Source organism: Aspergillus ochraceoroseus, assembly GCF_002846915.1.
Source record: "Aspergillus ochraceoroseus IBT 24754 chromosome Unknown P175scaffold_3, whole genome shotgun sequence".
NCBI lineage: Eukaryota > Fungi > Ascomycota > Eurotiomycetes > Eurotiales > Aspergillaceae > Aspergillus > Aspergillus ochraceoroseus.
In genome coordinates, this window is record NW_024468478.1 from 340651 (window position 1) to 367920 (window position 27270).

General features: G+C 49.2%; 12 protein-coding genes across 12 annotated transcripts; 4 read left to right on the plus strand and 8 right to left on the minus strand.

Moving 5' to 3' along the window:
- Positions 1-106: 106 nt before the first annotated feature.
- P175DRAFT_0530900 (uncharacterized protein) lies at positions 107-924 on the minus strand (the record flags this gene model as incomplete). The annotated part of the gene is made up of 5 exons (XM_040899824.1): positions 107-265; positions 338-380; positions 430-509; positions 636-760; positions 843-924. The coding sequence occupies 5 exons, from the start codon at positions 922-924 to the stop codon at positions 107-109; spliced, it is 489 nt and encodes a 162-aa protein (XP_040752796.1).
- On the minus strand, positions 771-2126 carry P175DRAFT_0500306 (putative mitochondrial methylglutaconyl-CoA hydratase (Auh)). Its single transcript, XM_040896928.1, has 2 exons — positions 1738-2126; positions 771-1620 (listed from the first exon to the last, which is right to left on the minus strand). The coding sequence occupies exons 1-2, from the start codon at positions 2088-2090 to the stop codon at positions 1050-1052; spliced, it is 924 nt and encodes a 307-aa protein (XP_040752797.1). The 5' UTR covers positions 2091-2126; the 3' UTR covers positions 771-1049.
- A 244-nt stretch (positions 2127-2370) lies between these two features.
- P175DRAFT_0500307 (uncharacterized protein) lies at positions 2371-5909 on the minus strand. Its single transcript, XM_040896929.1, has 2 exons — positions 5748-5909; positions 2371-5683 (listed from the first exon to the last, which is right to left on the minus strand). Exons 1-2 carry the CDS (start codon positions 5796-5798, stop codon positions 2450-2452), a joined length of 3285 nt encoding a protein of 1094 aa, XP_040752798.1. The 5' UTR covers positions 5799-5909; the 3' UTR covers positions 2371-2449.
- Positions 5910-6048: 139 nt separating this feature from the next.
- P175DRAFT_0515551 (uncharacterized protein) lies at positions 6049-9277 on the plus strand. Its single transcript, XM_040898865.1, has 2 exons — positions 6049-6697; positions 6763-9277. The coding sequence occupies exons 1-2, from the start codon at positions 6477-6479 to the stop codon at positions 9176-9178; spliced, it is 2637 nt and encodes an 878-aa protein (XP_040752799.1). The 5' UTR covers positions 6049-6476; the 3' UTR covers positions 9179-9277.
- Positions 9278-10101: 824 nt separating this feature from the next.
- On the minus strand, positions 10102-12174 carry P175DRAFT_0522698 (uncharacterized protein; the record flags this gene model as incomplete). The annotated part of the gene is made up of 3 exons (XM_040899275.1): positions 10102-10528; positions 10606-11062; positions 11094-12174. The coding sequence occupies 3 exons, from the start codon at positions 12172-12174 to the stop codon at positions 10489-10491; spliced, it is 1578 nt and encodes a 525-aa protein (XP_040752800.1). The 3' UTR covers positions 10102-10488.
- A 715-nt stretch (positions 12175-12889) lies between these two features.
- On the plus strand, positions 12890-14909 carry P175DRAFT_0492083 (glutamyl-tRNA(Gln) amidotransferase subunit PET112; the record flags this gene model as incomplete). Its single annotated transcript, XM_040895872.1, has 4 exons — positions 12890-13226; positions 13291-13367; positions 13445-13586; positions 13648-14909. The coding sequence occupies 4 exons, from the start codon at positions 12890-12892 to the stop codon at positions 14907-14909; spliced, it is 1818 nt and encodes a 605-aa protein (XP_040752801.1).
- Positions 14910-15366: 457 nt separating this feature from the next.
- On the plus strand, positions 15367-16487 carry P175DRAFT_0434528 (arginase; the record flags this gene model as incomplete). Its single annotated transcript, XM_040893666.1, has 3 exons — positions 15367-15453; positions 15543-16126; positions 16184-16487. The coding sequence occupies 3 exons, from the start codon at positions 15367-15369 to the stop codon at positions 16485-16487; spliced, it is 975 nt and encodes a 324-aa protein (XP_040752802.1).
- A 511-nt stretch (positions 16488-16998) lies between these two features.
- Positions 16999-17936, plus strand: P175DRAFT_0508389 (uncharacterized protein; the record flags this gene model as incomplete). Its single annotated transcript, XM_040898345.1, has 4 exons — positions 16999-17089; positions 17211-17388; positions 17450-17724; positions 17833-17936. 4 exons carry the CDS (start codon positions 16999-17001, stop codon positions 17934-17936), a joined length of 648 nt encoding a protein of 215 aa, XP_040752803.1.
- Positions 17937-18738: 802 nt separating this feature from the next.
- Positions 18739-21427, minus strand: fcpA (protein-serine/threonine phosphatase; the record flags this gene model as incomplete). The annotated part of the gene is made up of 3 exons (XM_040898346.1): positions 18739-20968; positions 21036-21122; positions 21180-21427. 3 exons carry the CDS (start codon positions 21425-21427, stop codon positions 18739-18741), a joined length of 2565 nt encoding a protein of 854 aa, XP_040752804.1.
- A 166-nt stretch (positions 21428-21593) lies between these two features.
- P175DRAFT_0530909 (uncharacterized protein) lies at positions 21594-22195 on the minus strand (the record flags this gene model as incomplete). The annotated part of the gene is made up of 2 exons (XM_040899825.1): positions 21594-22102; positions 22183-22195. 2 exons carry the CDS (start codon positions 22193-22195, stop codon positions 21594-21596), a joined length of 522 nt encoding a protein of 173 aa, XP_040752805.1.
- Positions 22196-22246: 51 nt separating this feature from the next.
- P175DRAFT_0500314 (pepsin-like aspartic protease) lies at positions 22247-24044 on the minus strand. The gene is made up of 4 exons (XM_040896930.1): positions 23913-24044; positions 23668-23809; positions 22957-23611; positions 22247-22903 (listed from the first exon to the last, which is right to left on the minus strand). Exons 1-4 carry the CDS (start codon positions 24015-24017, stop codon positions 22615-22617), a joined length of 1191 nt encoding a protein of 396 aa, XP_040752806.1. The 5' UTR covers positions 24018-24044; the 3' UTR covers positions 22247-22614.
- A 1126-nt stretch (positions 24045-25170) lies between these two features.
- On the minus strand, positions 25171-27246 carry rpt3 (proteasome regulatory particle base subunit RPT3). Its single transcript, XM_040896931.1, has 6 exons — positions 26889-27246; positions 26794-26835; positions 26630-26728; positions 26290-26576; positions 25557-26220; positions 25171-25491 (listed from the first exon to the last, which is right to left on the minus strand). The coding sequence occupies exons 1-6, from the start codon at positions 27044-27046 to the stop codon at positions 25473-25475; spliced, it is 1269 nt and encodes a 422-aa protein (XP_040752807.1). The 5' UTR covers positions 27047-27246; the 3' UTR covers positions 25171-25472.
- Positions 27247-27270: the final 24 nt, after the last annotated feature.

The window sequence follows — 27270 nt, forward strand, 5'->3', positions numbered from 1 at the left end:
AAAGCTGACTTCAAAGGAACCGCTACGGGTCAGGAAGACCAGGGGCATGACCTCTAAAAAGTCAGTCCCAGTCCCTGGACTTGTGCCCACAGGAACTTCAACCTTGTCAACCTCCTAATTGCCCGGTTACAGTATCCTGGCCCTCCGGAATATTTGACGAGTGACGGGCGATCGAACCTTGAGAAGTATTCACTAGCAATGCGTAGCCCCTGGGTTTACGGGATCCCTTTGTGGACATCCAGTGAAAGCGAAGACAATAAGCCTCCTAACAAGGCTGTGGCGCCCGATACAATACATAGTTAGTTACACGAAGTGTGTTGCACTGTTGACAAATAACAGGGACAAAACTTAGCTGCTTTGAAAAGTACGTTGACTGTTCACTATAATATCCTCAGCATATAACGATTTGTTTGACAAATGATGACATACCGGACAGAGTATTTCTGCAGAATGCGAGGCTGTGTTAATCCCCCATTCCTGTCTATGCCCTGTGGCTGCCCCTGAAGAACCTGTATGTAATTCCACCAACATGCATGGGGTCAGAAATGACAAGTCGTCAACATTTTGCGGTCTTGAAATAGTAGATCTCAGCCCTACACGTGGAACAAAGGTCCACAGAACCCACTCGAACCTACACAGTCCAGGGCAAATCCAGGGTTCATTGCCTCGCGTAGGCACCAGTTATTGGACTCAACCTGAAGTCGAACCTTGGGAAATTCCCCGATTGAACTAAGGGTTGCCCGATTGACAATCACAAATCCTATTGTGTGGCCTGTTATTGTCTGGCTCGGTCGTAAATAGTGGCCACGATTACGATCTATACAGCACCTACTTGGACCTACCATTGAATACCTTTTTCTGCCTAGGAAGGTAACAAACTGAAGGGCAAGGTCGTGAGAAAGTCTCCAAATAATCACTGAACATTTTGGTCATCCTTAACGAAATCCTAAATGGCAAATGACTCAATATTTGATATTATACTGAGTCACCGATTTCCACAGATGCCCTTCGGATCGCCACTCCGCACAAATAGTAGAAAGCGGGACTTCTCATCGCCCCCGGAAAGCAGGCTTCCGCTTCTCTGAAAATGCCCGAAGAGCCTCAAACCTGTCTTCCGTCTCAATCACTCCGTCATACGCCTCGTTTTCCGCCCCTTCGCCTCTCTGGAACTCATTGACTGCCTTCAGCGCCTGCTTGATGGCAATAGGTCCACCCTCACAGATATCCAGAGCAAGCTTGATACTCTCCCGCAATACCTTCTCACGCGCAGCCCCCTCCTTCTTCTCTTCCTCCGGGAGTATCTCGACCAGTCTATCGCAAAGCCCCATAAAATAGGATTCAGGTCCCGATACACGTCGTCCAGTGAGGATGAGGTCACGGGCGCGGTTTACGCCGATCACCGCCGGAAGACGGTAGGTGCCACCTGCTCCAGGGATAATCGCGAGTCTGGTCTCCGGGAGGGCGACAACACTATTTGAGCCAAAGACTCGTAGATGCGTGCACAGGGCAAGCTCGAGCCCGCCTCCAAGGGCTATAGATGAGACGGCAGAGATCGTAGGGATGGGCAGTGAGGCAAGTTGGCTGAAGGTACCTCTTAGCTGGGACAAGAATTGGGCGGTTCTGTTACAATTATAGATAGTACCCATTAGCAACCCATTTTTTATCCATCCATGTTAAATCCCTGAAAAATAAAAGGGAAGGGCCGGAGAGTTATATGTGAAGTTGGTAAAAACGCACTCCTCCTTGGTCATATCTAATCTTTCCTTCAAATCTGCGCCCGCACAGAAGGCAGAGTCCGCGTTGCTACCAATGACCAGGGCCCTGGTCGGTCCATGGCCTCCTTCGGCCGCGATCGACCGGATGTGCTGCGACAATGTCCCCAGCAGGTTCCTGGATAAGGCATTGCGAGCATTTGGTCGATTCAGTAAAAGAACTCTGATACTCCCAGATCCGGGAGCAGGGACGTGCTGTGTTTGAATCACTGCATCGTCGGCGGCAGTACTAAATTGCGCTCCGGAGACCTTCACGCGCAGAGAAACGGTGACAGGCGTTCGGAGTGAGGGTACAAGAAGTGGAAGACGAGGAGGCATGATAAAAGTCGGAGGCGACGGATGCGGCCCAATTTAATTGACACGGTTTGGGACAAAACCAGGGTGAGAGGGTGTGGAAGAAAGGAAGCACAAGCAGAGGTTGTGACGTTGGGAGATACGCTGTGGGGAAAGCGGACCTGGCTTGCTGGGTGCGGGGAACAATCTCTCGACTAACTATGTGTACATATTTCTCCAACTTGGGCCGAATATAAGCGGGTGCTTCGAGAAAAGGCTAAGGGTATCATGATTTATTGTGGTGGATTTGATCTATGTTACAAAAATTTATCTTCATATATATATATATACACAGTTGAAGAGGGGAAAAAAAAAAAAAAAAAAAAGGAATGCCGCACAGCAGGCTACTGTGACCCATGAGTTACATACTCCCAGACTTCTTCATCGCTAGGCCATGGACCCCAGACTTCGGTCGATGTGACGATGGCATATGCTTCTTGCAGGGCTGGATCTGAGAATGTCGGATTGGAGTCATCCAGGGTAACCTGAGATGGAAATCCGTGTTCATACCCTGATGGTTCTTGGTACTCTTTCCCCCAGTACCCCTCAAGAAAGAGGCGGGTGGCAACAACGGTGCGTCGCATCATTCGACTGCCATTTAGATATTCATCAGAAGCTTCCTTAAGAATCAATGCGTGCTGGCTCATCCATCGAAGAAGACTCAACAAACCATCGGAGTCCTCGGCTAACCCAAGAGATCTGACGAACGCATGGAGGACTGCAGGAGAGGGGACACGCGCCAAAGTTGGCAATATAACTTGGGAATCCGTCCCATCTTCGAGCGAAGTTTTGATGGGCTCAAATAAAGAATCCGTCTTTGGATCCAGGAGGACAAGCCGATCAAACTGGTTCTTCAGAACACTTAAACCAGTTTGTACCATACCCTCAAATTCGGGCGAAGCAAAATCGAAGTGAAGTAGCTTTTCGTGCACGGCTTTATCCACAATGTTCAACCCCTCCTCCACAGCATTTGGATTCTTCACTCCTGCAGTTACTGCGCCTGAAAAGCTACTGCAATAAATGTGGAAACCTTCAAACCCCACTTCAATATTGCCTTCTTTCAGCCACTTCATTGTTTCCAAGATTTCATGCCAAGCAAGAATCACCTGGATATTTCTATCAATAGCCTCAGGAGAGGAACCGAGGACACGCCTACGGCGCAGAGCCGATAATAACTGAATCCATCCGTGTGGTTCTTGAGGATTTCGCTTTTGCAGCAATTGAATAGCATATGATAGGAATCTTGGATCCCGAGGCTTCCTCCATGTTAATGATTTTCCAATGTATAGAGATGACACGGTAGTACTTGGCTGAATCCGTGACCAAGTGCCCGTAATTATAGGGAAGAGATCCGCAGTATTAACGCCACTCTGTGACATGGACGCCTGCCGAACAACAGCAAACTTGCATAAGAAATGGATGAAAGCCGAAAAAAGATAATCTGGCACGTCGTCAAGAGCATTCTGATGTTCCACATCAGAATCTGATGTGCTAAAAACACTGCATAAGGCTCTGACCTGTTCCGTGGCTAGGTTGCTGCAATTAAGGTAGTCCAGACCAACGCGGAGGCTTGGCGCATTCTCCAAAAGCAATGCCAGAAACCTACCTCCTGGCTTAAGCCCTTGCGAAAGCATTTTCTTCACAAGCCCATCGAGCGTGGGTGGCTCTGTGGGAGTATAAATCCAATCACGCGCGGAAGCAGGTTCAGGAGAAACCTCAAGGCCATCACCTGCCAGCGCAAGACTGGTATGATCCGCTTGAGCTTTTATTGCCTTCTGTCGGAAAATAAGTTTTTCGGCCATTGCAGCGTAAATAGTGCTACGAGGGGGAGTTCCATGGGCTTCGTAGGCCGAAAAACACGCCCAGGCCTCCCGTACTGTCCTCGTAGAGCGAAGACGAGCTTCCCAGATTGCATGATGATTTGCATCTCCTGAAGTCCCGCGCAAAGTTTCTGGGCGACGCACCAAAGTCCTAGTTTGAATTGTTGGGCTATGATCTGTATCCCAGCCAGCTAGAATCCCCGAGACCTCTTCCCAGCGAGAATGTGGATATCCTGCTTCCCTCATCTGGGACATAACGCGCATGGCGCGGCTTTTCATGCCATCCACACCTCTCTGGGAGTCGATGCCAAGCTTGTCCTCCTTCCATGGTGGCCATGAGGAAGCTTTTAATTCGGCGGATTGTCGCTCCTCCACCGTCTTTTTATGAGCTATTTGGATTGCGATCAGACCCTGGTATCCTCGTCTTGTAACGGGCAGTACAGGATGGTGCTGTGCCATAGCCTTTAGCAGCTCAAATTGTGCTTGCTGCTGAATGGAGACAGACAAAAATGGTGTTGTTTTGCAGGGTAAAGAGAGTAATTTGAGACACGTGTTACACTTTTGAGCCATAAGTTGATCAACCCGGTCTGTTGTCGAACTGCTCCTCTGGGCTTCAAGCGTATTCAAATAAAAAGCGAATGCTTTAGCAATGGACAGTTGAGCTTCTGGCCATAGCTGTCGAGAATGGTGTAGTAGGCGGACAATATAGGTTGCACACATATTAGGATTAACCGAGATCTTCGCCTTTTCCTGATTGCAAGTCTCTTTTGGATTATTCAACGTCATATCATCCACTACTCCATCAAGAGAAGCACCTAGCTTCGAAACCGGTTGCCCACTAATAAGGTGCAAAGAATAAATTAGGAGTAAACGAAAAGTTTTCAAATCCAACTTCTGCCGTAGAAGCATAAGTGTTATAAAGGGGGGAACTCTCTGAGGTTTGGGGTTTTTGGCCTCGAGAAGGAAAACCCGAAGAATCGCCTCGTACGCAGTATGGCTTTTGAGGACCCATGCCCACGCCATCACATCAGTGAGCTCATACTGTCGCGAGGACAAGTATTTGATATAATCGTCACGAAGCATACTTTGCAACGCATATTCAAGCTCTGATGCTGCACGAGGGCGTTTGAATATGGCGGTTTCCCCCCATTTCTGAAGCACAGGGTCCACATATTGTATGTAATCCGCGATTATCTCTTGCAAAGATACTCTATGCGACCTTTTAAACTTGAACCGCTGTTTCATAGATAGGGGATCCATGATCGGTTCTTTGAAACTCTGCCCTGAGCAAGTCCAGTTGCGGGCATCCGGATCATTCGAAGATAGGACAAGATTTTGGAGGGTATCGATCAAGAATTCGGAAGGGCTCGGCTCATAATACGACGATCTCTTGGGCTTGCCTGTTCTAGAAACTGGGGAGGAAGTATTGGACTGCGGAAGTTGAGGTTGCCGACTCTTATCCAGTAGCTCTTGAGCAAGATCAGGTAAAGCCGGCTGTTGTGTATGATTGTCTGCTTGATCGGGTAAGGAATCAAGGTGCCTAGTATCTGAGAGGTTTACTGAGGGAGAGGATGGTTGATTCAGCCGGGGTTGGAGCCGTGGCGTGCTCCAAAACTCGGAGGTTGAAGAATCCTCATTCTGGCTGCTCTGAAGCGCTTTATTATATTCGGTCGAGGTTGACGCATTGAGAAAGGCATTAGCGGGTGAATCCTGGGTCCTTGGGTAGATAAGACGAAAGAAGGTACTATATGAGCATCCCTAGGCGAAAGAATTCCATTAGTCCAATCCAAACTAGGACAGGGCAGCGGTGTTGAAGAACTACCTTGCGGAACGAACGGCTGCTCAGATGCGCCGCTCTCAGGGAAGACACCATTAAGCGACTGGGGGCATGATTCCAGGCCGATGACATCCATGAATAGAATCACCGGGACCCAGCTCACGTTAGAAGAATCGGTGGTGTTTTGAATTTTAAAGATGTTGTTCAGGTACCCGGAGTTGTCGTTCATCATATACTTTCGGCCACTCGAATAAAAACCAGCGGCACGTGACTGATCGTCACGGGTTGCGCTTTTGGATGGCGCGGGTGAGGAACAGAAAGAGAGGATCGGGTCTCCCTCTTTGCTTGTCCTCCCACCCAGCCATCAGTACGTGGTTTCGACTTTATTTCACTTTGTCGTGACTGGATTGTCTCCTGCAGTGGATTGTCCTTTGCACATGGTCAATTTCCTGTCGTTGTGGCGGTGGTTCTCTCCTTTGTGAATTTATCCTCCCTGCTTGCGCTCCAATTCTCTCGACTGGGCCTTGTCACTATTGGCGCATCCGCTTCGGAGGTCAAGCAACCCTCGATCACCAAATTCTGACTTTGCCGGCTTAGATTCTTTTATTCGTCCGGGTTTCTCGCCATCTTCTAATAATTTATTCCCCAATCACAAGCGCACGGTCGCGTCCTGTTAATTCCAGGTGCTTCTAGCTTGGTCCCCTTTGAAGAACGAGAAGGCCCTTGGTTCTCGCGTCAAAGACAAAACTGCAGCAACGGCGCGACTCCGAAGCCATGAGCGCAGACGAAGGCGGACCAGCTTCGATGCCGGCCACAAACGGCGAACGCTACACGGCCACTCCTGATCCATCCGTGTTGGCGACGCCTGGCAAGCGAAAACGTGTATCAAGTCATGATGACAAGTTATCCCAAGACACCAACACAGCTACACCACAAGTAGAGGAGAAGGTCAAATTGCAGGAAACCCTGCGTAACCTTGTTGAGATATTAAGCAAGTACGAACCCCCCTACTGATCTCGCCAACACCAATGATTCGTGGGTAATGGCTAACCATGACCAGAAATGACACCGAGCTTCATCTTCTCTCCTGCCCATTACCTTCATCGCCCGTGAAACCCCGCTCAAAACGTGCGAAAGTGTCTGGAGATAAGGATGAAGGGGCGAGCATACAAGCGCGAGTCGCGTCGGATCGTTACAGCACTCTTTCCGAATTTTTGGGCGATATCGAGAAGGCGTCGACAGCTGTGATCGAAAGGAACAAAGCTCAAGCCAGTGGAACTCACACCGATAGTACGCCTGTGACGGAAACGGTCAATCGCATTGCAGCGTTCAAAAAGCTGCTCAACAGTCTCGTTCGTCAAGCCTACGTGAGCCCGTCCAATGTCAAGGCGGAAACATCGGAAGATGATACAGAAACTTCCTCAAAGCCCGCGTCAACTGTAGAGGTTCGGAACGATGGTCTAGTCCTAACATTGTTCGGCAACCCTGCCAATCCGAAGCAACTTTACTCAAGTCTGCAGAAATCCGTCAAGGTTCCACTGTCTTCTGATGACCCAGGAGCGAGAAAGTATGTCGAAGTACAGACACCCCTGCGTGAAGTTGGCTTGCCAAACGGTATTACAACCACAAAGGTCGTTCCCTACGAGGATGAGAAAAAACCTAAAGAACCTAAGAGAACTTTCGGCGAGGTCTTTACGCCTCGAGCAACCCTGCCTCAACTAGAACCGCCACGCCGCCCCCGATCTTCCTCTCGTGCTGCTCAGGTCAGCTGGATTGACCCCTTTGAAGTGGTTACAAACTATAAAGCCTTCCTTGGGGACCGCAATAATTATGCCTTTGCGCAGCTTCCTTCCGGCACTTGGCTGCAGTATGGGGGAGTTTCTTCCTCTCCTTCTTACTGGGGTCGCCGACAAAAGCAACATTCATCGCAGCAGCCAGCAGATGAAAAGCTTCTTGAAGATCCTATTTTGTGGACTGATGAAGATTCTGCCGTCTTACAGGGCGTATATTCTTCATTTGCTCCTTCCTTTGATAGCTCTGGGGCCGTTGTACAAGCCGATTCCAAGAACCTAGTGTGGTGGAGCAAACGGGGAGAAAAACGTCTAAATACGTTGCTATCAATATCCGATCAGGAAATATCTGAGGAGGCACAAATCGTCAAACCAGGAAGTATCGGTGACCTTGACGAAAGTACGTTGGAAGAGATGGTCAAGTCATTTAATCCAGAAGACTTCGTGGATGCATCCATCTCAACCAAGACAGCGAAAAAGGATCAGGAAGAACAAGCGGATGAAACTTCCCAGGAAACAAACGAACTATTGGCAGACATCTCAGATCTTCTAGAAACTCTCAGCTCCTATCAGAAAATTCGCAATCTCGAGCTTTCAAGTCCAGGTAACAGAAGTGCTGAACCTAAGGATTCGCAGCCTTCCCAAGCACCTTCAGACCAACCGTCTGAAGCGGAAATAGCGGTTTATGATACCCTAAAATCCAGTTTGTCCCTCATGGTTTCAAAACTACCTCCATTTGCCGTTGCGAAACTAAATGGGGACCAATTGGCCGAGCTCAACATCAGCCAGAGGATCCTGATCGAAACTCCAGATTACCATGGCAGCATGGAAAAGGATGATTACTCAATTCAACAAGAACGGGCGGCGGCGGCGGCAGCAACTCCAGTGGCAAATAGAACTTCGACGCCTTCACGTCCCGGTAATTACCAGGCACAGTACAACCAACGTGCATACAACGCTAATGTTCGAATTCAATCTCAAGGGAACTTCCAAGCCCCACAGCCACAGCCACAGCCCTACTATCAATCAAGACAACCCTCGACTTCTGGGCCATATACACCGGGTAACCCACAGCCCTACGCAGGGGCCCGACCTCCGACCACACCTTCTCAGCGACCTGGGTACTTCCCCGGATACGCACAACCCACCCCACAGTATAACCAGGGCAATCCAGTTCCACAATTCCAGCGACCAGGGCCGAATGGCTACAACCCCTATACGGCACAGCCAGGTCCACCACCTGCTCAAGCGTCTCCGCAACCATACACCCCACGTCCTGGACAACCAGCACCATACAACGCCGCCGCACCTTACGGACCGGGGCGCAGCACTTCCCCCCAAAAGCAACCGGCCTACGTAACATCCCGGCCGTCCTCCTATATGACACCGGGATCTAACCCACAACAGCGATTCATGCAGCCCGCGCAGGCGCATCAGCAGCCGCCTACCTACGCGAACTATCCCCCTAATCAAGCCGCAAACACGTATTCCAACTCTGCTGCAGCTATGACTTATGCCAGGAGCGCTGCCGAGCAAGCTGTACTCATGGATCGAAACAAGGCCCAGCTCGCCGCAGCGACACAGAGCTCCTCGTCAACGCCACAGCCTCCTATTGACCTCCGCAGCTCTCAAGACCGGAGTGTCACCCCTGGAAACAAGCAGAACGGTACTCCATTACCTACATGAACCAGTTTGTTCCATTAAGGTCTCACCTTTTTTTGTCTTTCCATTTTATCAACATTGGTCTTTTTTTTTTTTTTTTTTTTTTTTTTTGCAGAAATAAAGAAGGGATGAAGTTTAGGTAACGGTTTACTGATATTACGGGTCTCTTTATTGCACTATTTTTGCTATTTTCCGAGCTTTTCTTTCCATTCTGGTCGTACCTGGGCTATTGCACCCACTCGAGATGGAAAAGAATTAACCCCAGGTCGGAACACTTTCAGTTCTCACTCATGTCTTTCCACCTTGACCAAGTATTATTACTATTTTACTATGCTTCTTTTTTTTTTTTCTCTCTCTCTCCGATTATTATATTCCTATTCTCTTGGTTGACGTGTAAGCAGCAACAGACAGCTGACCTTCCTCTCCCTCTTTCTTCTTCTTCTTCTTCTTCTATCTTTTAATCGGTATTCCCCTGACCATTTCCGAGCATTTTCAGCAATTGGCGCGGATTCGATTCGATTTGATTTTCTCAAAGACTGGTCTGGCCTGGTTTTTCCCTTTTTTATTCCTTTCTTTCTTTTTCGTGGTCGTCTTCTTCTTTTCTTTTCTTTTTTTTTTTTCTTGCTTGCTTGCTTGCTTGCTTGCTTGCTTGCTTACTATCTTAGTATTGTCAAAGGATGGACGGATGGATGGATGGATGGATTTGATTTGGTTTGGTTGTCTGGCCTCGTCCCCCCTTTTTCTTCTGTTGATAACGCGCGCGCGAACCAACCCCGTTTCTTCAGTTGCATCCGTTAGAAATGCCATTATATCTGTAAGTCTAGGTCTTGGTTTCTTTTTTTTTTTTTTTTTGTATGTTCTGTAGAGATGGTAATAATAATGATAAAAGTAGTGTAGTAGTAGTAGTAGTAGTAGCCACTGGCATTGGAACTACATACATATTCCTTGTATAATACAGCCACAAATAAATAAAACCAATACAGAAAGATAAATCGGAATAAGAAAAAAAAATTCGAATCACTATATGGCTACTACCGCGCAGCACGGAGTACGGAGTAGTTGGTGCTATAATCAAAGGCCCTTCCTGCCTCCTGTCAATTCCCCTCCTGGCGCATTTCCCCGAAACCTACAACAAAAACATACAGAGTCCTGTAGCGGAAGTTAATATATTATCAATCAGCCAGTCGATGAATCAATGAGTCATGAATACGCCGTCCCATAGAAGAAGATTCGTTACGTCGTCCAAGGTTCCATTAGCCCTCGGTAGTGATAGGCACAGGCCAGGTGGGTATAGTACGTGGTGTCGCTTAGATCAAATCAGAATAGTAGGTGAATCAAATACATATCGCGGCTATGGTCATGAAGCCGAAATATCTGTCACGATGTTAGCTGTGTCCATGGCATGTAGAACCAGGGGGGGGGGGGGGGGGAGAAGGTGGAAGTGAACGTACACCAGGGCACATCGCCAGCCATCCTGCGATTTAACGAGGTGTTCAGCTCCCGTCGAGTAGTGGGCTGCGACGGCGGCAGATGCACCACCGACCACGGCGGCGACGAGAATGCGGCCCGTGAACTCGGAGATCATCCCAAAGGCTAGCAGGGGGAGAATGATTGCCGCAGAGGCGATGATGATGGCGGTGTAGACGGGGGAAGTTATATTAGAGACGGTGGCTGCTTGTGGAGTGAGGGACACTAGGTCCTTTGCGTGGTCGAGGAAACGCATTTCGTTTACAGCAATAGGGTTGTTCTCTTTCATCCAGGCGCGGTAGATTTCCGTGTCCGCGGCAGTGGCACGGGGGAGGGTTTGGAGCACTTTACTGTATGCACCTAGGGCATGGTCTAATTTAAGGCACTCCTTATTAGTTTTTGAATGCACCATTGTGCTTCTGTTTCCAAGAACGTCTCTTACTGTATTGTTCAGTTTTTTGAATTAGTGCACCCATTACCTCCTCCCGTCTATAATGCAAAGAGGAGTAGACCTGGGCTTGCACGTCCATACGCCGCGAGGCGGGTACTAACTTGGCCCCCTCTTGTTCAGCGTTGGCCCTCCTCTGCATTTCATCGTAATCATCCAAGACTCGGAGCTCTTCTTCCAGCTGGGAGATTTCATCCTGGAGGTACAAGAGAACACGGTGGTTCACGTCGTCAAAACGACGGTAGAGCGGAGGTAGACGTGGCTCTTTGCCCTCCGCCGGCTCGCTCAGACGCCACGCTAGAAGTCCATAGCCCGTGGGCAGGCGGGACGACTTGGTGGTACGCCTAATCTTTCGGCCGGACCGGTGGAGGTCCTCCTCTGGGCTCTGTGGAGGCGATGGTGGGAAAGATGGTCTGTGTAAAGTGGTAGGATTTCTAGAATAATAATCTTCTGGAACCAGTTCCAGGTTGCGATGCTCCGGGGGGAGGGTACCGTCGTTCAGAGATCCAGTCACACTCTGTGTTCCATCGGTAGAAGAAGGCCTTCGATGCGATCCATTCTGTCTGGCAAGTTGTAGCGTCGCCGGGAGAGGGGACGCATCAAATGCGCCAGGTGGATGGGTAAAACCAGCAGAATCCTTGGATCTAACCGACGACGTTCGACTACGGCCAACGCCAGGTTGGGTCGCTGGGATATGTTTGCGACTGGCCGCAGGATTTCCAGTCTTCGATTGAGAGGTGGGAGGAATTGATGGACAGCTCAACTCATCTTCATCTGACGATGTGAACTCGGAGTCGGAGTCGGAGTCGGAATCGGGATCGGAATCTGAATCGAGATACTCAAACACATTTGGAGGGTTGACGTCGTGACCCTTTACCTTACCCAGAGGAGGTGGAGGTGGAGGTGGTTGTGCCTTGGAATTAACCCCAGAGGCGCCAGACTCTCGGAGGGACGACGGTTGACTCCGGGGGCTATCTTTCTTATGTTTCTCTGCGGGGTTTTTGGAACCCTTCGAAGTCGTTGAGACCGTCGACGATGCGGATGCTCTCTTGGTGACATCTTTCTTTGGCTTCTTGGAGCGGCTAGTAGAGGAGTAGAGCGGCATTGTGATCAGAAGGATAAAAGAGTATCAGACCAATCCACAGCGTGTTTGAAGTTTTCAGGCCACAAACCCCGGGGGTGTCGAAGAGAAGGAAACATGTAGAATCAAAATGGACGCAGGAGAGCGCAACAATCGGGGCATGTCAAGGAGGAGGAGGAGGAAGGGACAGTTGGAATGCTTGAGTGACGACGATGCAAAGAATGTAGGACAAGAAGCGGCAATTGCTCGAGTTCGTAAACAATAGCGATGAGTATAGGGATATGGTATGTATAGACAAGACTGAATTGGGACGAGAAGGAATCCAAAAAAGAACAGAGATGAGGCAATCACTTGTTAAATAAAGAAAATAAGAGTCAAACTGAGACGGACCTCAAACATCACCTCAAAAGAGTGAGGATGAAGGTCAAGGAGGGGTAGGATTCGTCCAACCCATCAGGATGAAAATCTACACAGTATGTATGCAGAGTACGGAGTCATCTAGATTGTACAAAGTGCATAACATCCACTCAATGGCATTTTCATATAAGTTTCATACTTTCTTACTCTGTAGACCAGATTAAACACGAATATGAAGCAGCGGTGAGCAATTACCATACCATACCATCCCACCCCATCCCAGTATCATACGGTATCTTCTCACCCTCACAACATTCAATTCCTCCTTGCTCGTCATATTATCTCGGCAATCAACCACCAGAGAGTAGTCGATTCTCTCCACATGCTCCGACCATGTCTGCGCACTTGCCCCCGCGCAACCTTCCGTGCCCTTGTCTGTCCGCGATGTCTGCACCATGAGTCTCTCCAATTCCCAGCAGTTATTCCCAAAAACTCACCCTCGTCCACCCCCTCTCGAGCAATTCGCCCTCTGCAAACCGCTGCCATCGACTCACAAGATCGTGTCCCTCTCCGAAAACAACTCAAACAGGACGCAAAGGCCGTGAGAGCTCACAAGCGTGAGAGACGAGAACAGGAAGAGGCATCCCGGCAAAAGTGGGAGCTTACCGTGGGGGTGGAAATTCATGCTCAGCTCAATACCCAAGCCAAATTATTTTCTAGTGCGTGAGAAGTGTTCCATCTATGACTGGCTCTCTGTCTGACCTGGTCCACATCATGAAACAGAAGCTCCAACCTCATCCTCCGACCTTCCCAATTCGAATGTCGCTCTATTCGACCTGGCCTTCCCGGGTAGTCAGCCGGTTAGTTAGGGAGACGTTGACCCGAAAGTAAGGGTGTTGGGGAGGACAACTCAGTTGCTGATAGATGGCGGGTTTAGGAATTTCAAACAGCCACCCTCCTCCCGGCTTTGCGCGCTGCGATCGCTCTCAATTGCGACATCCAACCAGTCAGCCGTTTTGATCGGAAACACTATTTCTACCAAGACCAACCGGCTGGTTATCAAATAACCCAATATTACGGTATTGTCGGTCTTTCCTGATGTACTAGCGCCGGCTAATCATTTTATTTTATTCGCAACAGAGCCCTTTGCAAGAAATGGGTTCGTGGACCTATTCAGTCACGATGGTATTGCGCCCGAAGATGGAAAACACGTTCGCATCGGTATCAAGCAGATCCAACTTGAACAGGACACGGCCAAATCTCAGGAATACCCTCCCTCCACCCAGCTCCTCGATTTCAACCGCGTTTCTCACCCACTCATTGAGATCATTACCATGCCGCAAATCCACACTCCTGCCACCGCCGCTGCATTCGTCCGTAAAGTTCAGTCAATTCTCCAGTCTTGCAACGCGGTCACTACCGGAATGGAACTAGGAGGCCTCCGAGCCGACATCAACGTCTCAATCCGGCTTCGTGGTGACGAGTCCGGTGCCCATCATTACGGAGATGTTCAAGGACTGGGCCAGCGCACCGAAATCAAGAATCTGAGCAGCTTCAAGGCAGTGGAAGATGCCATTATTGCCGAGAAGAACCGGCAGATTGCCGTTCTAGAAAGCGGAGGAGCCGTGGAAGGTGAGACACGAGGTTGGACGATTGGCAGTACAGAAACAAGGAAGCTTCGCGGGAAAGAAGGAGAAGTGGATTATAGATATATGCCAGATCCAGATATCCCGCCCCTGCTCATCGGTGACGATCTCGTGTCGCAGCTAGCCGGTACCCTCCCAACATCCCCCGACGCGCTCCTCGACATGTTGATGGGCTCCGAATATAGCCTTCCGCTCGAAGATGCGAAGCCACTAGTTGAATTGGAGGATGGCGCGCGACTTGAGTACTACCAAGATGTTGTGGACGTCTTGCGCGATCTGCAGCAGGATCTCGATGCCAGGGCTCGAGATGCTGTCGGCCGTGTGGCTGGAAACTGGGTTCTCCACGAGCTGGGGGGACTCTTGACTAAAGGGGACTTGGCGTGGGATACAGAACGAGTCACAGCGCGGTCCCTCGCGACGATCATCGACCAACTTCAGCGGAAGCGCATCACTGGAGCAACCGCCAAGCAGGTACTCGCGATGGTGTTTGAGGGGGACCAACGACCCGTTCTCCAGCTTCTAGAGGAGGAAAATCTCCTCCTCCGGCCGCTTTCACGACAGGAATATATCGCTCTGGCGGAGGAAGCCATCCGCCAGAACCCACAGATGGTTGAGCAGATCCGACGCAAGAACCAACTCGGTAAGCTCGGGTGGTTCGTGGGACAGATGATGCGCATGGGGGAGAAGGGTCGTGTAGAGGCTCCCAAGGCGGATGCGATCCTGCGAGAGCTTATTCTGGGGGGGGATTCATCATAGAAGGTGTAACTATAGTTGTAAGATATCAATGTAAACTTGGTGTACTCCGTACTTCACTAGCCCTATGATGTCATCCCAGCGATAAAACACGATCCTTCGTGAAAGAAGTTGGACATTTCGACAGCGGGATCCTCGACAGTGCCTACCTAGTAATTAATGATCCATTCGGTCTCACCGAAGCGGATTGATTGTTCATGAAACCCGGAGATTCTCGTGGTGGAGTGGGATCACGACCATCTCTCCTCGACCTGTACTTAGGGGAAACTCACATTCCCTAAAAGCAGGTCTTAGCGATGTCCCACGGTCACCAGCGAACATAAAAAGTCTCAACTTTTCTTCTTCTTCTTCTTCTTCTTCTTTTGATCCTCTTTCTGTTTTTCTCTCTTTCTCTCACCAGACGACGCTTTGATCTAATCTCCACCCAATCCCCGATCCCGGTCTATTTTACAATCTCACCATGACCCAACCTTCTACTATCCACCAGAGATTCCTCTCTAAGCCCAACCAACTCGGCGTCGTCGCCGTTGGCTTCAATGGCGGCCAGGTACGGATATCTTCGGCGATCACCAACTAATACTTTTTTTTTTTTTTTTTTTTTTTTTCGCACATGATCAAGCTAATGCTATGGAATAGTGCAAACTAGGCGTCGAAGCTGCCCCTATGGCCTTGGTGGAAGCTGGCCTTCTCGACCAACTCCACGACGATCTAGACTACGAGATCCACTACGATAAGAAGGTCCATTACTATGAGGAGCAGATTCCCCAAGATGACCCCGACCACCGCGGCATGAAGAACCCTCGCGCGGTTAGCGCCGTCACTGAGGCTCTAAGCTCCCAGACCTACAAACATGCGCGCGACGGCAAGTTCGTCCTGACCCTCGGTGGGGACCACTCGATCGCGATTGGAACCATCTCCGGCATTGCCAAGGCGACTCGCGAACGCCTAGGTCGGGAAATCGGCGTCATCTGGGTGGATGCGCATGCCGATATCAACATCCCCGAGATGAGCCCCAGTGGAAACATCCACGGCATGCCTATGGCCTTCCTGACCGGGCTTGCCCGCGAGGAGAAGAAGGATGTCTTTGGATGGCTGCAGGAAGAGCACATTGTCAACCTCCGCAAACTGGTGTACATCGGTCTGCGTGACGTGGATCGAGGTGAAAAGAAGCTGCTCCGTGAGCACGGCATCAAGGCGTTCAGCATGCACGACGTTGACCGGTATTTTATTTCCTGCCTTTCTTCTCAAGTAGCGTGAGCCTCCGCTAACATATCTAGACACGGCATCGGTCGGGTGGTCGAGATGGCCCTGGGTCACATTGGAAACGATACCCCGATTCATCTGTCATTCGACGTGGATGCGTTGGACCCGCAGTGGGCGCCCAGCACGGGTACCCCAGTGCGCGGCGGACTGACCCTGCGCGAGGGAGACTTTATCTGCGAATGCGTGCACGAGACGGGCAACCTGATCTCGATGGACCTGGTTGAGGTCAACCCCAGCCTAGAATCGTTGGGCGCTTCGGAAACGATTCGCACAGGATGTTCGTTGGTGCGCAGTGCGTTGGGCGATACCCTTTTGTAGACTACTGAGGCAGCTCAGAGTGTGTAACATACATCCCACCACTAGACAAAGATAACGATGCCCATGAGTATTGATTCCTAAATATTCCGTATTAGATTCTCCACAATCGATGAATAAATAGAAGAAGAGATGCAGAGTGGAGGAGAGTTGACCTGCCACCGTAATTCTAAAAAAAAAAAAACAAGCTAAATCCCCCGCCTCCCCATTTTGATCCCACCACCATCATCATCATCATCATCATCATCATCATCATCAATTACAACAAACTACTCTCTACACACCTTCTTTTTTTCATCCACCTCAATTAATTGCCTAAGAATCTGTCTGGGCTCTTTCTATTCGATTCCAGTTCTCTTCCTCCCAACCCAGCGCCCAACAACCCAACCAGCGAAACAAACAAGAAACCCCCGCTTATGTAACGCCCATCGACCAAGCGCATCGCATCTCAGGAACAAAAGCAGTTCAAGAAAGTGTTTCCGACAGATCAGAGCGACCTCGAAAGAACGCGCGGATGCGCTGGCCCCATTGGCCTTGGTTTCTCATTCTGACTCTCCAATCGTTGACACTATCGTGGCGCACCTACATACCTATCTATTACCCCAGTATAGAAATAGAAGGAGACCGAGCGAGAGAATATACAATTGCATCGAACCGCATATTCCCCAGCAGATTTATCTTCATGAGCTAGGATCCCTTCTTTCCTACAGTCACGAAATACTGGAGAAAAAAAAAAAAAAAAAAAAAAACATGCCCCCAAAACATACCGGCCAAAACACTACCGATGGCCCGAAATCCAACTCAACGTTTGGATCCTCACTGTGCTCGCCTCCTCGGCCATCTGTCTCGGGATCTTCGCTTGGTTTATTGATGTCCAGTCGAACCTAGATTTAGGTATCCCATGGTTCGTTCATCCCCTTCCCCTTCCCCTTCCCCAATCAACCAAATCTCATAACATAATACAGGCTATTCCCATTCATGGTCGTCTCCGGTAGCCTCGGCATCTTCTTCATTGTCTTCGTGCTCGTGCTCGCCGCGCAGGGATTTCTCCTCCCCGGAATCATCATCCTGGGCAGCTTCATCCTCTTCGTCCTCTGGTTAACAGGGCTCATTGAAACGTCCTTGCAAATGTATGGCGTCGCCGCCAACGTCAACGATAACTGCCAGATCTGGGTTTACGATAATAAGATCGGCGGCGATAATATTAATACAATGGCTTGGATTGCGCAGAATAATATATGTAAGGTCTTTTTTTCTCTCCATATTTGCTCTCTCTCTCTCTCTCTCTCTCTATACACAGTGTGTGTGTGTGTGTGTGTGTGAAATCTAACGAATACAAATAATACAGGTAACTGCTGGCGAACAGCCTTTGCTTTTGAACTGGTGAATACAGTGTTCTTCTTCTGGATGATAATTTTAGCTTGGAAGGTGCATCAGGATGTGAATCATTGATCCTGACCCTGTTTCCCTTCTGATTCTATTTTTTTTTTTTTTTGGCGACTAGTATGAATGAAATACTAGTGAGTGAGTTGTTAATTGATTGATTAGTATATGGGGCGGTATTGTGTTATGTTATGTTATGTTATGGATGGATGGATTATGATGATGATATATGACTGCATAGATGGCGTTGGACTGGATCTTATTTATGTGATTGATGTATGTACCTAGGTACTTTTGTCTGTATAGCACTAGTTAACTACCAACTACCCTTATGATTAAATAATGATCAAACTAGCCGTGTATTGTATACCTTTATATTCTTTCCTTTCTTATTCTATATATGTACAGAGTATGTCTATGCTGAATCACTACTCACTCTCTGCTTCTGCGTCTGCGTCTGCTTCTTTCAAAATTCAAACCATATTGAATTTATTTCGGAATACTACTACGTAGTACCTAGTTAGAGGGAATATATGTCCCCTAATAACGCCAATCGCTATGCCATCACACCAGCTGCTACTACGATCGCGACGGAATGTACAAGTAGGTACCTCCCCCTCCCCCTCGTCTCTCTTTTCTTTCTTTCGCGCTCTCCCTCAACTTACTAGGTAGGAAGTTAGGAAAAGGATATCAAAATCCAGACCCCACAAGCACACTATAAACAAGAAAAAGAAAAAGAACATCCTAGCTTTTCCAATAGAGAGATGGCACAGAAGATCCTTATGAACAACCCAGAACGAAACAGATAGACAGTAATTAGCCAAGGCATATATCATATCTTATCGTATATGCATATATACAACCAGGCAGGTTATCCGGTCTCGGCTGCTATGTCTTCGTCTGCTTTAGAGTCGTACTCTCCGTCCTCGAAGGCTGCTAGCATCTCGCGCTCGAGCTCGTCATCGTCCTCTGCTGGATCTTCTCGGAACCCTTTGTTCTGTTCGTGATCGCGAGCTAATACTTCTGCTTCTTCTTCCTCTTCTTTTTTTTCTTCTTTGTCTTCTTCTGCTACTTCTTTTTCTTCTTCTTGTTGTTGTTGTTGTTGTTGTTCGTCCATTTCTTTCTCATTCTTAGGAGCAGATGCAGACGCAGGCGTCATTGTCCCAGTTACATTCGCGACTTCTTTAAGTCCCGTGCTTCGTTCGTAGGATCGTTTGATACGTTGGGAAAGTCGAGAGCCGGGGGTCTCGCCATTCTCAGCTTGGTTGTCTGCGTCCTCCTCGGTCTCCTCTTCGTCGGCCCCGTCCTCGCGCTTCCGTTTCTTACCCGCTGTAAGTGGAGCGTCCTCTGCGAGGAATGAAGCCTCACTGTCACTTTCGCTTTCATCGTCACTGCCTAGGAATTCCTTCAGTTCTTCATGCACGGCCGCTTGCTGGGTTTCGTCGTAGCCGATTGGGGATATTTCCGTTAGTCCGGACGATTTGAGGATGTCTTCCGTTGCCTCCGATGCTTCCTCGTTGTCTGTCCAAGAATCGCCAGTTGCTTCATCGGAGGACGAAAGCCATGAGCTCTCTGCCATTTCTTTTGAGCTGGGCGAGATCGGTTGGCCGCGGTCGTCCGGGTGGACCGGGAGCAAATAAGGCTCTTCATCCAGGCGCCTCCAGTGCATGAGGCAATCCAAAAGCCATTGTGTCGTAACAATCTTGATGTTGCGGTATCGGGTGGCTTCCCGTACTTTGGCGGTGCGGTTACGGCCGGCCACCAGATGCGTGGTTTTCATATCAATCTTCGAGGCAATAACAACGCCAAAGCTTTTAGCCCACAGAGAAATGTCCGCATTCTGCGTGTCTGTTCCCAGAGGCAAGACTCCAGAAAACACCATCACGACTCCGCCAAGGATTTGTCGCTTGATATTCGGCATAATGTCCTTCACGTCGGGAACCAGCTTCAGATCTACGTCTTTTTCCTTCGACGGCGTCTTTTCGCCTCGGAGAACAGCAACTCGTCCTCCGAGCGCCCGCGATCGTTTCTTATCATACTCTTCAAAAAATTGTCGATGTACTTGCTCCAACCGATCTTCCAGCTGGAACAGTTCCTGGTCATTATCTTCCAGCAAATGATGTCGGTGTCTGGTTGAATCTTGCGACTCATCCATAGTCGAGGAGTCGCTAGTCTCGGCCAGCTCGTCTTCCGCATCCAACTCTTTCTGCTTTTGCAGGAGGGGGCGGTCCTCGACCTGATGCATGATTGTTTCTTCTTGTGCATCACTCTGTTCCTGCAGTAATCTAGGGTTGTCTCCTCCACCCATGGTCACGAGCTGCTCCAATGTCGAGACCTCTCCCACATCAGCCTTCTCAGTGGTCCCGTTGACATGATGCTCCGTAAGCGTAGACCCTTTAGGAGCCGAGGTTGGCCCCTTGTCGCCAGCTTTGCTTGGAGCGCCCAACTCCTGCTTCTTGGGTAAAAAGCTAGAGTTGATGTCGCCGATTCCCACGAAGAAGTCGTAAGGAGATACTTTGATGAGATTGGGGCTCCAGCGCCACACGTCCCCTCGGTCGTCGATGATGACAACCATTTTTGTATCCACTGGGAATAAACGATGGAGATTCTTTGCTGTCAAACTCCCGCTCTCGTCACGGCTCAGGATACGATCACCAAACAGCTTTCGGTCGGGATCTATTATACTGGCAATGTGCTGGGCATAGGCTCTGGTACCCATGGTATAGATATGCAACTCAAAGAGCTCGGAGACATTTCTTAGGAACGACTCGAGCCCCGGTCGTAGTTTTACGTAGTACCAACAGCCGCGCATTCCCGGACCATCATCTACCAATTGAAAGGCGCGAACATCACTTAATGCCTCATGATTCGGGTTGTCCTTATCCTCCATCCACTCGCCAACTGTTGGGTCAACGGTAGCGTGAATAATGGTCTGGTCAAGATCCACGACAAGAGAGAGCTTCCGGTTCGCCAGCAGCCTCCGCTTCGCATCTTCCTCAACACGTGTGGCCTCCTTCTCGCTAACAGTAAGTGCAGTATTATCATGAACCATCTGGATAGGCGCGCGCATGGAATCCGTCATCTCCGTATTATACGTTGATCTAGAATAGTGACAGTGTTAGTTGGCCCCGTTGGAGAGAAAAAGAAAACCACTTCCGAGGCACTTACTCGGTCATATCCTTGCCGCACTCCGCACAAAGCCCTCCATACTGAACCTCATGCGCACATGGCTCATCAATCTCAACGATATCGACACTAATACAGAGTCAGCAAGAAATCCGCTGGGTAACCAGCCCAAGTACCCAAACTTACGGCTCGTCAATAATGTCCCCCTTTGCAACCATCCACCGCACAATCGTTCCATCCACAGTCGACTCAAATTTTGTTGGAAACTTGCGCTTCACATCGACCCTGTTGCCCAGCCCATCACCCTCGGTGACGGTAGTCTGGTAGACATACCAGAACAAAGCCTCGTCCCTCTCCACCGCATCGCCGGGCCGTTTCAGCAACGACGTTACGGTGATCGGGTAATGAAGACTAGGCGGCAAACGAAGCAGCATGCTCCCTTCCCGCAGCGCGGATTTGAATCAGTTATGAGAATTTCCTGAACTTTTTACTTCTTCTTCTTCTTCTTCTTCTTCCTCCTCCCCGCTTCGATACTTCCTTGTCCTTGCTTCGATATCCCGGCTAGATCAAACAAACCGAGGAAAAATGCGGGGAAAGCTGTCAACGGGCAGACGATCCGCCACTCAAGAGTTTCTTCGTATCCCGAGGGCTATTCTGAAGCCATACCCAAACCACCACCACTGCGGATCCGAGAACCGAGATGAGATAGCTCGAAACCGTCGCCCCCGTCTTGTCTCGGAATTTCCTGGATAAGAGGTACTCTCGTTCTCTCCCGGGGATGAACTGACGATAAAAGGTGTTTAGATTAATTGAGGCCGTGCGGAGAAGCTGGTGCACATAGACAAAAGAGCCGCAGTCAGTCGGTTGGCACGAGCGCACGCGACGGACCAAAGCACGGCAAAGAAGCTTAGGTAGCCAGGACAAAATCCCGTCGCGGTTCACAGACCGGTCAGAGACAATGATGTGGAGTGGAGGAGATCGTAGATAAAGACTCGGGCGATAAATGGGTCGAGCGAGAGCGAAAGCAAAGGCAAATGGAGAAAGCGGTGGTGGTGATGGGATGATGAAAGAGAGGTTACCCGCCGCCGCGAGCCGCGAAAGTAGGTTGGCTGGCTGCCGGTTTGCCAAGGCAGCAACCAGACCAGCGCATGTTTTGGTTGGCGGTCGGAAGTTGGACTCCTCAACACACCATCGTTCGGCATGTTGATATGCTTATAGATACGCGTTTCACGACATGAAGAAGATGGATTTAATGATGAGTAAGATACTCATTTCAGACAATAGAATAGGTCTAGGGGCTACAATAGGTAGCAAAACAACCAACCAGGTGAGAAAGAAAATACAGTAACAATGCATCACAGACATTACGAAGCGCAACACCCCCGGTTCAGTCTAGAGGTCATGCGGAATCTGAGACAATAGAGCCGGAGGTCCATCACAATCAACAGATACCTAGTATGTGGCAATACCATCTTCCCTTAAGTGGGAAACCCAACATAACAAATAACAAGCAAAAACGACAATGGGTTTCTTGTTAATAGACTATATACGGAGCACGATTGCTGTCACGCTATCACACAAGCAACGTGTGGGCAGAAGGGTGAAATTGTCGGCCGTTCGTTTACTTGGCCTTAGCAAGACCAATAGCGCTGTTGCCGAGGTCATACACGCTGTACCACTTGCGCAGGAAGGCATCTCCGAGAATAGCCAGAGGGCCAACAGGCTCGGGGAAGTCCATGCCCATGAAGGCACTAATACAAGATCCCTGGACCTCCAAAGTGTAGTCAAAAGCACTAATGGTGAAGTTGTGGCCAGCCAGGGTGAAAGTAATATCAGGAAGGGAGTCACGCTTAGCGCAGTCGATAGAGTATTGGCCAGAGAAGCCCTTCTTAGCACCGATCTGAGCATTGCTTCGGGCTTGTCAGTAACTGTGTTTTCTGAATAAGACCAGCGGGAAACTTACATCATCTCAGCAAGGTTGGATGGCAGAGCAATCAGAGAAGTACCAGTGTCAAGGATAACACCGGTGTTTTCAAGTTCAGCAACGTCATCGCCAAGGGTAATGGCGTCAAGATCAACCTCCCAGTAGGCCTTGCGGCGAAGAGGAATCTTGATGAGCTCGCCAGTGTAGTGATCCTTATCAATACCGCCGAAGGTAGCCACAGACGAGTCGCCCTCCTGGTTAGCATCTCCCAGGTAGAAAGCAAAGACAGGCTCATCGAGGAGACCCTGGTTAATCATCTGGTAAAAGGGGGGGACAATCTTGTTGACGGAGATGGTATCGAAGCCCAGGCCGAGAATTCCATCGAAGCGGCCAAAAGCGAAGGCCAGGCCGGGCTCGCTGGTTGCCTCTGCAAAGTCCTGTCCCTTGACCTTCAGGTCACCAATCTTGAGGGTATCCTGAGAAACGAATCCGCTCAAGCTGCCGGATCCGTACTGAATGGCGAACTCACTACCGTTCTTCTTGAAGGTGGAAGAGGATGAGGAGTCGAACTTGTTGTGGAGGTAGCAGGCAATGGAGCCACACTCAGAGGATGGAACCCAAAGGTTGGAACTTCCCGTGTCAAGGACAACCTTGAACTTCTGAGGGGGGGTTCCGAGTTCAATCTCAGAGAAGTCTAGCAGTGGCGGTGTGAGCAACATGCATCGATGGTGTGGGGGAAAGGAGCCATACATTGTGCATTCATAAAATTGTCCACGAGAACATCATGACGGCCCAGGTCGTTAACTGGAGACTCGTCAAACACCTGCTGGTGGAGGTGGCCCAGGTACTTCTGGCCCAGAGCGTTGGCGTGGTCGGCAATGCTACGGGAGAACTATAGCACCTGGTCAATAACGGTTATAAACGAGGAGCACCTCACAACCCCCCAGTGTTCCACTAGGATCCGTTTGAAGAGCAAGGACATCATATCGACTCACAAACTGTTCAGTCAGAGGGACTTTGTTGAGCTTGAGCTGGTGTACCTCTGCAGAGGCGCAGCCCAGCAGCGCGGATGCTGCGAGCAAGGAGGCAGCCGACTTCATGATGGAGAACGGCAGAGGAAGGTAAAAGAGCGAGAGAAATAATCTAAATAATGATCTCTATGAATATGGAAGGAGATGATGATGGGAGAGGGAGAAAGACCGAGATGGAGATGGAGATAGGAAGAGAGGTTGGACAAGGGGAATGAGAAAGAGGAACAGACGGAAGTGAAATGATGCGGGTGACTCTGGGCTGGTTGCGGAGCGACTATGGGCCAGCCAATCACTACCCAGCGAGACTCTAGTTGCGTCATCAGACTTAGGGAGGTGAATTCTTTACCTAGGTAGTTATCTAGGTAGGTATTCTTATTCTTTAAGTTAGCTACTTTACTTCAATAACCCTGAATAATCCTAATCCTGTAGAGTAGGTGTTAGAAGATACCATCTCAGAAGACAGCAAGACTCCAGTCACGCAAGAAAGCTGGAGCCTGATAAGAACGCGATAATTATCTTAGTGTGACTCAAGATAAGGAACTAGTTAGTTATCTAGGTAGTTAGTTACTGTCAGAGTACCTTGAAGAAGGCTGTGATTGACAGATTGACATCCAGTATTGCCTCACTATGAGCTCCTAGGTCTCTTATCCAGTCCTCTCCGTACCCCTTAGTCCTACCTCATCCTCGGATGCCAGCTCTGTGCTCTAGTAGTACCAAGCATGCAAATGGTACATATTTCAAGAGTAATCAACCATGAGACAAGTCCTTAAATATCCCTATGCTCTTAGATGACGGATCAGAATCATCGACATCTATTTCTCATCCAACATTAACACAAGCAGCACACGACCCGAAACGGACTGGCGATCTTTCTAATGTGAACTCTTAATTTTATTTTATTTTCAAAGAGAGTATAGTTAGAGGTTTTATTTCCCAAGTCCAGGTAGGTAATATCTAATAAACTTATAGTTTTCTCCACACGCAGATGTTGTTCATGATGAATCAATTGATCGACTACCTGCCCTCTGCGCAAGTTAGGTGATCTACTACGTAAAGTGTCCATTCAGTAGGATTGTTGACAGAAACGAAGACTGGTCTTGGGGGTGAGTGAGGGGGAGATGATTTAAGAAACAAAAGATCATCCAGGTTAAACAAACCCAGTGAGTTCCACCGTCTCAGATCAAGATTCCAAATTGGAGATATATACCTCGGCGGACTTCGGGCAAAGAGTAAATGTTAGCTATCAGACGCATTAGCACCCTTACATCGGGATTCAATGGATCGTTAGTAGAGGTTCTTTTTCTCTACTCATGGAGCCTATCTAAACCAGAACATGCGATGGCATGGGGGCTTGTATTACGAAGACATAATACAGATTCTGAGCACGGTAGCGGTACCCTCGAATATCAACTATTGCACTAGTACCTATATGCTAGCCAAGATCTTCGTGATACAACTTATTGCTACCTGTTCGCTATCCGCAGTCCCATCTCCCATCTCATGAACAATAAAATCATTCCTAGTTTACCGGTAGAATTCAAGTCTATAAACTTGGTCAGTCTCGCCAGTCAAGTAGACCGGGAAAAAAAAAAAAAAGAAGGAACGTACCTGTCTGCTTCCTGTCCGGTTTTAACTTGAGCAGCATAAGCGTCCTCGAGATCAGATTGGATGATGTTGTATCGGTTCTTTCGGACTGCACGGAGACCAGCTTCCTGCATGATAGCAGCAATAACGGCGCCCGACAAGGGCTCATTGCGCACAATCAGCGAGTCCAGGTCAACTTCGGGGGACAACGACATCTTAGAAGCGATCGTAGTAAAGATCAAACGGCGTTCTCGCCTATCACGAAGAGATGGGAATTCGATCTTTCGGTCCAGACGACCAGGACGCAACAGAGCGGGATCCAGGGTATCTGCTCGGTTAGTGGCCATAATGACTTTCACGTTGCTAGACTGTTCGAAACCGTCCATCTGGTTGAGAAGTTCAAGCAGGATACGCTGGACTTCACGGTCAGCGCCGGTCTGTGCATCGAAACGCTTCGTGGCGATAGCATCAATTTCATCAATGAAAATGATTGCAGGCGAGTTCTCCCGGGCCATCCTGAACACATCGCGAACCATGCGAGGACCTTCTCCCAAGTACTTCTGAACAAATTCTGAGCCGTTCACTCGGATAAAGCTAGCGGTAGTACTGTTCGCAACTGCTTTCACCAACATGGTCTTTCCGGTTCCAGGAGGACCGTATAGGAGAACACCGCGTGGAGGATCGATACCTAGGGCAGGACAGATGATTTGTCAAATGTGCCCGGCAATAAAATGAGTTACTAGAGAGAGCCACTCACCGATTTGTCTGTAAAGATCGAAGTGGGTCAAAGGCAGTTCAACAGCCTCTCTGATTTCTTGCTTTTGCATATCTAGTCCACCAACATCCGCGTATGTAACATCTGGTTTTTCACTTTCCCCAAGCATAGCAATAGAAGAGTCTGCCTCCGGGGGGAGGATGTCGACAAGAGCATTGGAATGGCGGTGCAGGGCAACCGAGGAGGATGGCTTCAGCTTTTCGCGGTCAAGGGTGGAGAGAATTCGAACGACGTAATTCGATCCGGTGGAAGACTGGACAATACCAGTGCTATTTTAAAACAAGTTAGCAGACGTTCGTAGCTTGGTCCGGGGGTAAAGTACTTTTGATCGATCGCTTCCATAAACTGGCCGATAACCAAGGGCACGCTCTGTATCCGTTTAATTTCCTCCTGCGCACGAACAAGCTCCCTCTTTAGGCTCCTAGTTGTTGTTATTGCGTTAATAGGTGTATACGAGATCGTTTGATAGAGAGGGTAGCGAGCTACCTTTGCTCATCCTTAATGTATTCCTCCTGGAGTTGGATGTACCTGTGGTTGCCATGTCAGCCAGAGTGAAGACTGGTGTAGATAGAACAACGTACTCCAAGTGTCTCTGTAGTTTCTTCAAAGTAGCATATTCATCACCGCCATCGGTCCCTGTGCCCTCAAGGGAGTCTATGTTGGGGATTGTGTCCAAGGGAGCTGGCTTCGTGTAAGAAGTGACGCTATTCGCCGCGTTCTCCACCGCGACGTCTCCCATTGCGAATGCCTGTGTGCGAGGAATTAACAGAAAACAAAGCTCTATAGATGATTTTGATGGTTCAAGAACGGTGAAGGGATGGAAATAGTCGTAGCTGTGTAGTTAGAGAAACTCTGTAGCTTGCGCATCCATCATGATGGGCGGACCAGGCTCACGTAGCTCACGTCCAGCCTGGCACGTGACTTGGAGCTCGGCGCCGCATAAACCGTCGTGGCGAAGAAACT

Excerpts from the sequence above, each read along its gene's own strand:
- P175DRAFT_0500307 (XM_040896929.1), bottom strand. The coding sequence starts at position 5,798 with ATGGTGTCTTCCCTGAGAGCGGCGCATCTGAGCAGCCGTTCGTTCCGC. Across the intron at positions 5,684-5,747 it reads GCAGCCGTTCGTTCCGCAAG|GGATGCTCATATAGTACCTT; the intron begins GTAGTTCTTCAA and ends TCTTTCGCCTAG.
- P175DRAFT_0515551 (XM_040898865.1), top strand. The coding sequence starts at position 6,477 with ATGAGCGCAGACGAAGGCGGACCAGCTTCGATGCCGGCCACAAACGGC. Across the intron at positions 6,698-6,762 it reads CTTGTTGAGATATTAAGCAA|AAATGACACCGAGCTTCATC; the intron begins GTACGAACCCCC and ends AACCATGACCAG.
- rpt3 (XM_040896931.1), bottom strand. The coding sequence starts at position 27,046 with ATGGGAGACGTCGCGGTGGAGAACGCGGCGAATAGCGTCACTTCTTAC. Across the intron at positions 26,729-26,793 it reads TACATTAAGGATGAGCAAAG|GAGCCTAAAGAGGGAGCTTG; the intron begins GTAGCTCGCTAC and ends AACAACAACTAG. Across the intron at positions 26,221-26,289 it reads CGATCTTTACAGACAAATCG|GTATCGATCCTCCACGCGGT; the intron begins GTGAGTGGCTCT and ends GTCCTGCCCTAG.
- P175DRAFT_0500314 (XM_040896930.1), bottom strand. The coding sequence starts at position 24,017 with ATGAAGTCGGCTGCCTCCTTGCTCGCAGCATCCGCGCTGCTGGGCTGC. Across the intron at positions 23,810-23,912 it reads TCCCTCTGACTGAACAGTTT|TTCTCCCGTAGCATTGCCGA; the intron begins GTGAGTCGATAT and ends CAGGTGCTATAG. Across the intron at positions 22,904-22,956 it reads TCCAACCTTGCTGAGATGAT|CAATGCTCAGATCGGTGCTA; the intron begins GTAAGTTTCCCG and ends ACAAGCCCGAAG.
- P175DRAFT_0500306 (XM_040896928.1), bottom strand. The coding sequence starts at position 2,090 with ATGCCTCCTCGTCTTCCACTTCTTGTACCCTCACTCCGAACGCCTGTC. Across the intron at positions 1,621-1,737 it reads TTAGATATGACCAAGGAGGA|AACCGCCCAATTCTTGTCCC; the intron begins GTGCGTTTTTAC and ends TAATTGTAACAG.